General features: G+C 33.8%; 2 protein-coding genes across 5 annotated transcripts in view; one reads left to right on the plus strand and one right to left on the minus strand.

Annotated features, from left to right (window-relative positions):
- The window catches only part of LOC111088419, a 3,689-nt gene extending 2,176 nt beyond the window's left edge, over nt 1–1,513 (plus strand). The window contains exon 2 of the mRNA XM_022398487.1: nt 307–1,513. Within this exon, the coding sequence (XP_022254195.1) occupies nt 388–1,143 (756 nt within the window). The 5' untranslated portion in view covers nt 307–387 and the 3' untranslated portion in view covers nt 1,144–1,513. The remainder of the gene's footprint in view (nt 1–306) is intronic.
- A 1,526-nt stretch (nt 1,514–3,039) lies between these two features.
- LOC106469915 (phytanoyl-CoA dioxygenase, peroxisomal-like) overlaps nt 3,040–8,961 on the minus strand; it is a 32,900-nt gene continuing 26,978 nt past the window's right edge. For all 4 annotated transcript variants that reach the window (XM_013930433.2, XM_022398491.1, XM_013930432.2 and 1 more), the window contains exons 6-9: nt 8,345–8,526; nt 7,614–7,769; nt 7,135–7,263; nt 3,040–4,490 (exon numbers count right to left, since the gene is read on the minus strand). In XM_013930433.2, coding sequence (XP_013785887.1) covers nt 4,437–4,490; nt 7,135–7,263; nt 7,614–7,769; nt 8,345–8,526 — 521 coding nt within the window. In that variant the 3' untranslated portion in view covers nt 3,040–4,436. The remainder of the gene's footprint in view (nt 4,491–7,134; nt 7,264–7,613; nt 7,770–8,344; nt 8,527–8,961) is intronic.

An 8,961-nucleotide genomic window follows, 5' to 3' on the forward strand; every position in this document is an offset into this window, starting at 1 on the left:
TAAAACGACGGGCCAGTTAATGATTTTTAGTGGTTTTAATTCTTATTTCGGTTTGATTATCGTTTACATGGAGAGTTTTATTAACTAAAACGACGAACCAGTTAATGATTTTCAGTGGTTTTAATTTTTATTTCGGTTTGATTACCGTTTACATGGAGAGTTTTATTAACTAAAACAACGGACCAGTTAATGATTTTCAGTGGTTTTAAATCTTATTTCGGTTTGATTATCGTTTACATGGAGAGTTTTATTAACTAAAACGACGGACCAGTTAATGATTTTCAGTGGTTTTAATTTTTATTTCAGCCTAACTGACCCTAACGTTGAGGATCATCAAATTCCTAGTAGAAAGTTAGTACATTACAGAAAAGACCTAGTTTAGGCATAATGAGCCTATTATCTCGACCCTTGGACCACGGAGATCCAAAAACACCCATGGCTTGGAGACATCGGGATATAATATTTCACGCAGCCAAACCCCCACCAATACCTCCGAAAAACTATCAATCTGACTCCTCTTTGGTGTCCTCGACCTCATCTGGCGAAGAAGAGAGACAAAGGAAATATTTAGATACTGTATATCGAGACTTTACTCCAGCATTAAGTCACAATGAGATGAAGAGATTCAAACCGTTTCATTCAAGAACTTTAAGCGATGTTCCATCATTGAACTCAAATTGCCGGTATGGCAGTACATGTCCAGTGCGTGACCCGAATCGTTTTCGCTCTTATGATTCTATGTTAAACTTACGAGACCAAGAATATCGACAGAGATTTCTACTGGATTGTAAGTCATTTTCGAAGCGAGAAAGTAAAAGATTTAATCAGTCAAAATCACAACCTCCCCCTTTACCCCCGAGAGTGAATCCCCCAACACATTCTGTATTATCACCCACTTTCCTTCCAGTAACGCATCCTCCAACCTTGCTGTGCCCTGGTGCTGCTGGAATGATTCATTCCCCTGCTAGGGATGTCATCATGAAAAATGGACAATTCTCTAAGTCCACTGGTAAGTTCCAAGAAGACCCTTTCGATGTTAAACAGGTGTGTTGTCAAGGGCATATTGCTGTGTTATGGATCATCTTAGCTGTCATTACTTGTGGAGTAATCCTTGGTATTATGCTTGGAGCAATACTGGCTTGAGAAAAAATCCAGGATGTGCTTTGGATCATCTTGGCCACCATTACTTGTGGAATAATCCTTGGTATTATGCTTGGAAAAATAATGGCTTGAGAAAAATACAGGATGTGCTTTGGATCATCTTGGCCACCATTACTTGTGGAATAATCCTTGGTATTATGCTTGTAACGATAATGGCTTGAGAAAAATCCAGGATGTGCTTTGGATCACCTTGGCCACCATTACTTGTTGAATAATCCTTGGTATTATGCTTGGAAAAATAATTTATGGAAGAAAAATCCAGGATGAATTGATAAAAAAAACTAAGCCTTTATGTACACACACAAAAAGACTGTAATAAAGTGGAAACTGGTTGTATTTTGGCATTAACCTGTAGTTAATTGCTGTGTCATGAATACCATGTTGAAATATCTGACCACTTATATAATGTGTAACTGTTTTATCACATAAAGGTGTTTTTATTAACTACGTGAAACAAACACATACATTATTAGTCTAGTAGCAGTAAGCTGGGTTTTGTTTAACACTCTAATAAAAAAGGGCTAATTTAACTTTCTGGTTTGTTTTGTAATTAAGCACAAAGCTACACAATGGACTATCTGTGCTCTGCACACCACGGGTATCGAAACCCGGATTCTAGCGTTGTAAGTCCGCAGACATACCGCTGTGCCACTGGGGGGCATAACTTACTAGAAGAGATGATTTCAGGATATGTTGTACATACAAGTTGTGGTTACAGTTTTTTTCTTTCCAGTGAACTTATAATAAGACAGTTCTCAGAAAAGTCATACAACTTACAACTGATTTTCTTCAGAGTAGTTTCTTTCAGTAACTTCCAATCAGAAGTTGTGTGAAACGTCCTTCTATATTTTAGCATAAAAACACGTGATTGAAGCGACATCTGCTGCTGTTTCAAACTTTGGATGAAAGATACCAACACCTGTGATGTACAGATAACATGTACAGCTGTTTCAAACTATGGATGAAAGATACCAACACCTGTGATGTACAAATAACATGTACAGCTGTTTAAAACTCTTGAAGTTAGTTAATAGTTCCAACCATCAACTCATCAGCTACTCTTGAAGTTAGTTAATAGTACCTACCATCAACTCATCAGGTATTGTTGAAGTTAGTTAATAGTTCCTATCATCAACTCATCGGCTACTCTTGAAGTTAGTTAATAGTACCTACCATCAACTCATCAGGTACTCTTGAAGTTAGTTAATAGTTCCTACCATCAACTCATCAGGTACTCTTGAAGTTAGTTAATAGTTCCTACCATCAACTCATCAGGTACTCTTGAAGTTAGTTAATAGTTTCTACCATCAACTCATCAGGTACTCTTGAAGTTAGTTAATAGTTCCTACCATCAACTCATCGGCTACTCTTGAAGTTAGTTAATAGTTCCTACCATCAACTCATCAGGTACTCTTGAAGTTAGTTAATAGTTCCTACCATCAACTCATCGGCTACTCTTGAAGTTAGTTAATAGTTCCTACCATCAACTCATCAGGTACTCTTGAAGTTAGTTAATAGTACCTATCATCAACTCATCAAGGCTACATCTGAACAACTTGATGTGGCTATTTAAGAAATGACAAGTCAAGACACAAATCTTGAAACATTAACACGTCTAAAACAATATAATAATAAAAAACTGAGGCAGAACTCAGATGAACAAGACTGGTTTCAATTAAACAATTTTATTTATGATATACATTGCACATTTCTTAAATTTAAATATTATATTTTCTAGATCATAAAAAAATACTTGACAATTACACCTTTAGGATTCACAAAGAGCTAGCTTTTCAATAACACAATCCACTGAGTTAATTACTCGTGACAATTATCCTTGAAACTAAAATCCACTTACTTAAAACAAATCTGTTTTGGTTTTATTCAAGTGAAACTCGTATATCTATATCTGATTTCAGTGGCATTTAAATGGTTGAATAATACACAAGTAACTGATAAATCACATTTAATGTTGCCTTATGTTGAGTTCATATATAGAAGTAGTTAACCATTATGTAAAACTGTCTCATCATGATAAAATTGTACAATAGGTTGGATTAGCTGCCAGTGAAACCTCACTCTGCTTAACAAACCTTATAACTGAAGTATGTTTGGAATATTTAGTTCTGACATAACTATGGTTAGTAAGTTTCAAATTGAAAAACGTTTTCAGTAGACTTTACCATATTTTCATAGTTATAGTGTGTATAGTAACATACAAAACTAAACGTTTTCAGTTCATATTTCCCCATTTACTACAGTAAATAGGTCTCATGAAAGACACTGATGTTTATGGTTGACCAGTTTTAGGTTTTGTTACTCCATTGTTTCTGGCTACAGTCAGAATTAGCTATAAGTTATATAAGCACAAGTTTTACAAAGTGTAACAAGTTTTTAGTAGATAGCCATGATAAAATACTAACCACAATAAAAAACACCTGTTGAAAACAGCCTCAAGAATACTTAAAAGTTCTGACTACTTTTCTACAGAAGCTACAAACTATAATATATTATTCTGTTTGTCCAGCAACTTGATGCAAGATAACCATTTAACAAAATTAACACAAGTATTTGTTTAGATATCTATTAACATTAAGAAAGTAAAAATTAATGTTTCAGGTAACAGAGTGTTTGTCAAATTAAAAACACAAGAAATACATCTCATATTTCATAACGATCATTGACTCCGACATAACACACAGAATGGAAAAGTGCACCTAAGAGACTTCCCATAATCCATTAGATGAACCACTCACAAACAAACCTAATGCAGGCTGTTCAGAAGAACTATCAATTTATCCACCAGGAGTTGTCCATGCTAGTTGTGTTGTTGTATAAAAAGTCCTGAGCCAAACCTTTGGTGAAGTGTTTTTCAAGTTCAAATCCTTTTTACACATCAGAAAGATTTCTTTAGTCCAGTATTTACTACGTTATATAAAACTAAATAGTATTTCAGGTGAAATTCTAGTTTACAAATTTCCTCAACAACAATGTTCCTCTCTTGTGTAATGTTCACTAAATAACTTCTAAATATTCTACATTAATGTGAAGAATGTTTAAAAAGTTTACAATTTCCAAACAAAACTGGTCTGTGTTACTCACTAATTAAGACGTCAGGATGACAATTTTTAAAATGACTACTTTCGGGTCATACTTTAAGTTTGACTTTAAGATAGCCGTAGCCAAATAACAAAAGATAAAAATATTTCAATTAAAAATTATGTAATTAGCAGATGAAAAACACAAAATAGATGTTTTTGTCATTTTCCGGGTAATCACAGATTAACTTGCTTCCCACGTACGAGCTGACCTCGAAGATGCCAGGCATCCTAACAAAAAAAAAACATAATTTTCATAACAGATAACGTAAACTATATCATTTTCACGTCAATTATACCAAAGTGACTTAGCTACACAAATGTAGTAACAAAGTCTTTAAAACTAACTCAACTCTGATGACCAGTTAAAACACTACTGCTTTTATTTGGTACGAAGCTACACAATGGGCTATTTGCACTCTATCCACCAATGGGAATCGAACCCTGGAATTCAAATGAACCACCAGGAGCCCTTAGTTAAAACAATTATTAATAAACTTTCATTTACGGATTTCTACCTTATATTATTGGACTAATAAACAGCATGAGATTAGGATATTTCAAAGTTTCTAGAAACCAACAGCACATACACAAGATAACTATTACAGTTAATTACTGATCAAACCAAGTTACCTAAATAAATCAGAACCAAAAATCATCACAATAATGAAAGTAGTTAGTTAAATATAGTGTTTCAAAAGGTTTGGCCAACTTTAATAGACTTAGGTTAGTCCTAGATCTAAATACTAAGCAAACAATGCATATAAATCTCCATTAGAGGTTTCTCGACACTTCTCTTATCAGTTCAACACAAACACCCACCCTTGTTCTTTGATTATTCTGTACATCCTGGGTATTGCTTCTTTCTTTTGATGAAATCAGTCACTGTGACTGGCACTAATGATTACTCTGTTGAATATGCATCAGGATATACCACATTTGTACTTAACCTTGCAGCAAACTGTGACGTATAGTTTTGTTTATCTGTTACCAGGATATACCACATTTGTACTTAACCTTGCAGCAAACTGTGACGTATAGTTTTGTTTATCTGTTACCAGGATATACCACATTTGTACTTAACCTTGCAGCAAACTGTGACGTATAGTTTTGTTTATCTGTTACCAGGATATACCACATTTGTACTTAAGCCTTGCAGCAAACTGTGACGTATAGTTTTGTTTATCTGTTACCAGGATATACCACATTTGTACTTAACCTTGCAGCAAACTGTGACGTATAGTTTTGTTTATCTGTTACCAGGATATACCACATTTGTACTTAACCTTACAGCTAACTGTGATGTATAGTTTTGTTTATCTGTTCCCTGCAGCAATACCTTGCATGATTTTGTAGGTGATTTATGAGTAAACCTTGGTATATATCATTGTGGATAATATATCTTGTACAAACCTTGGTAAGTATTGTTGTGGATAGTATACCTTGTACAAACCTTGGTAAGTATTGTTGTGGATAGTATACCTTGTACAAACCTTGGTATATATTGTTGTGGATAGTATACCTTGTACAAACCTTGGTACATATTGTTGTGGACAATATATCTTGTACAAACCTTGGGATATATTGTTGTGGATAGTATACCTTGTACAAACCTTGGTAAGTATAGTTGTGGATAACATATCTTGTACAAACCTTGGTAAGTATTGTTGTGGATGACATATCTTGTACAAACCTTGGTAAGTATTGTTGTGGATGACATATCTTGTACAAACCTTGGTAAGTATAGTTGTGGATAACATAACTTGTACAAATCTTGGTATATATATTGTTGTGGATAACATATCTTGTACAAACCTTGGTAAGTATTGTTGTGGATAACATATCTTGTACAAACCTTGGTACATATTGTTGTGGATAGTATACCTTGTACAAACCTTGGGATATATCATTGTGGATAACATATCTTGTACAAACCTTGGTAAGTATACTTGTGGATAATATATCTTGTACAAACCTTGGTAAGTATTGTTGTGGATAACATATCTTGTACAAACCTTGGTAAGTATTGTTGTGGATAGTATACCTTGTACAAACCTTGGTAAGTATAGTTGTGGATAACATATCTTGTACAAACCTTGGTAAGTATTGTTGTGGATAACATATCTTGTACAAACCTTGGTAAGTATTGTTGTGGATAACATATCTTGTACAAACCTTGGTACATATTCTTGTGGATAGTATATCTTGTACAAACCTTGGTAAGTATAGTTGTGGATAACATATCTTGTAAAAACCTTGGTATATGTATTGTGGATAACATATCTTGTACAAACCTTGGTATATGTATTGTTGTGGATAATATATCTTGTACAAACCTTGGTACATATTGTTGTGGATAGTATACCTTGTACAAACCTTGGGATATATTGTTGTGGATAGTATATCTTGTACAAAACGTGGTATATATATATTGTTGTGGATAATATACCTTGTACAAACCTTGGTATATATATATATTGTTGTGGATAATATATCTTGTACAAACCTTGGTACATATTGTTGTGGATAGTATACCTTGTACAAACCTTGGTACATATTGTTGTGGATAACATAACTTGTACAAACCTTGGGATATATTGTTGTGGATAATATATCTTGTACAAACCTTGGTATATATTGTTGTGAATAATTTATATATATTATACAAACCCTGGTAAACAGTTTTGTTTATAAGTTTCCTTGTTGTAGATTTTTTTCACACAATTTACTCTGTAGTAAACTCTGGCAAGTGATTTTTGGGATGAAATTATGGATCCAAAAAGCATACTTAAATATCAGAAATCATCTAAATTTAATAAAAATGATTAAATTGAAACACATGGCATGTTTAAAGGTTGTAACAGATGACACTCACTTTGTAATCTCTTAGTTCGACTCCCAGTTTTTTTGCAATCTGAATAACTTCTTCTGCTATGTTCTCTTGAGATGTGCCTCGTACATCTATATATTCACTTTCTGAGGCTGCATAATGGCAGGAAATAGCCTGAAAGATAAACGCATATGAAACTTCAAACTCTCTGTTTTACGAGAGCTTATGTACCTAAAACTACTTTATCAATGAAACATAAGAACTTCCTACACTATTTCTCTTCTCTCTACTCTTACAAAGGTTCGAATATTTTGTTTGAGTACCTCAATGAGTAAAGGAAACCAAATTACAGCTAAACCCAACAACTGAAGAAACAGAGTAAATGCCCACATATAGTTTCAAAATGAGGGTCTTACAAACTGTGTTTCATAGCCATGATCAAAACTGTAAACAAATACAATGTAAGCTGTGAACATCATTTAGTAAACAAATCACCAGACTTATTTATTTGTCTTAAACCATACTTTTCTAAACCCATTGGTCCTATTGGCTCCTGATCCATGAATAAGTATTGGATGAAAAAAAACGGTGTCTCCGGCACCCATTTCTAGGTAGGTTCGTTTTTCCATTTCAGATTTTTTCATGCCTCTGATCCCATGGTACATTTTGTTCACACCTCCCTGAATAAGATCACAGGAAAGTCACTTAAATATACAACAACAAATCTTGTTTTGTGATAAAATTTAAATTCTCTAAAATCATCATTTCATATTAAAGAGATTAATTAGTCTATGAAAGGAGAACAGCAAAAACTTAATGCTATCTTAATGACTGAACAATCAAACATACATGTAGGTATATTCAAGACAGTAAGTTAGTGACAAGAATCAAACGCAGATATGTAGTATATTCAAGACAGTGAGTTAGAGAACAGAATCAAACAAACATTAGTACATTCAAGACAGTAAGTTAGTGACAAGAATCAAACATACATTAGTACATTCAAGACAGTGAGTTAGTGACAAGAATCAAACTTACATTAGTACATTCAAGACAGTGAGTCAGTGACGATAATTCAAAATGACAGGTGAAATATATATTTACAGAGCTCAGTAATTATCTGTAAGTTCTTTCCCAGAAATATTTGCAATTTTAATTCAAACTGTCTTGTAGTCAATTTCTTCCTTTCATTTGTAGGAACAGTTCAAGATTGTTCCAAAACAGTTTGTTTTTTTTCTACCAGTATTTCTCTTACCTCCCAGTCTGGATAATCATGCTGCACCAGTTTTCCCTTGTGAGATCCCGGAATTGCTACCAAACAACCGTTTTCTCTTGTTACAGGCTCCATTGCTGTCCATGCACATACAATCTTATTTGCTGGCCGAAAAGGAAAATAATGTAGATCTTGGTGCAGAGGATGTCGGGAAGACAAAGTACCTGATTATTTGAAAAATAAACAAGAACTTTCTTTTTATACTATAAATCTTTATATAAAAAAATTATAATAGATAATTCCAAGTTTTCAGCTCCACGATTTTATTAGAAAGTATTAATATGTTAAATTCATCTTGGAATACACACACGTAAAGAATGCTTCTGGCATGAAACCAATACTGTATACATTTCTATTAACTGAGTCTGCACGGGGTCAGTTGGTCTACTGGACCGGCCCTGTGTTGGAAAAAGAATGTTAACCATGATTCTAAATTCACCACATGTACTTATGAGAAATGTGGCAAGCTTTCAGTAAAATACACAAAAAGTCAGACGTGTAACAAAAGTACCTGCAATCATACAACTTGCACACTGTATTTGCGTAACCTCTTGATTGTTTGTTTGTTTTGGATTTCGCGCAAAGCTACACGAGGGCTA

The sequence above is a fragment of the Limulus polyphemus genome, unplaced genomic scaffold (genome assembly GCF_000517525.1).
Source record: "Limulus polyphemus unplaced genomic scaffold, Limulus_polyphemus-2.1.2 Scaffold3721, whole genome shotgun sequence".
Taxonomy (NCBI): domain Eukaryota; kingdom Metazoa; phylum Arthropoda; class Merostomata; order Xiphosura; family Limulidae; genus Limulus; species Limulus polyphemus.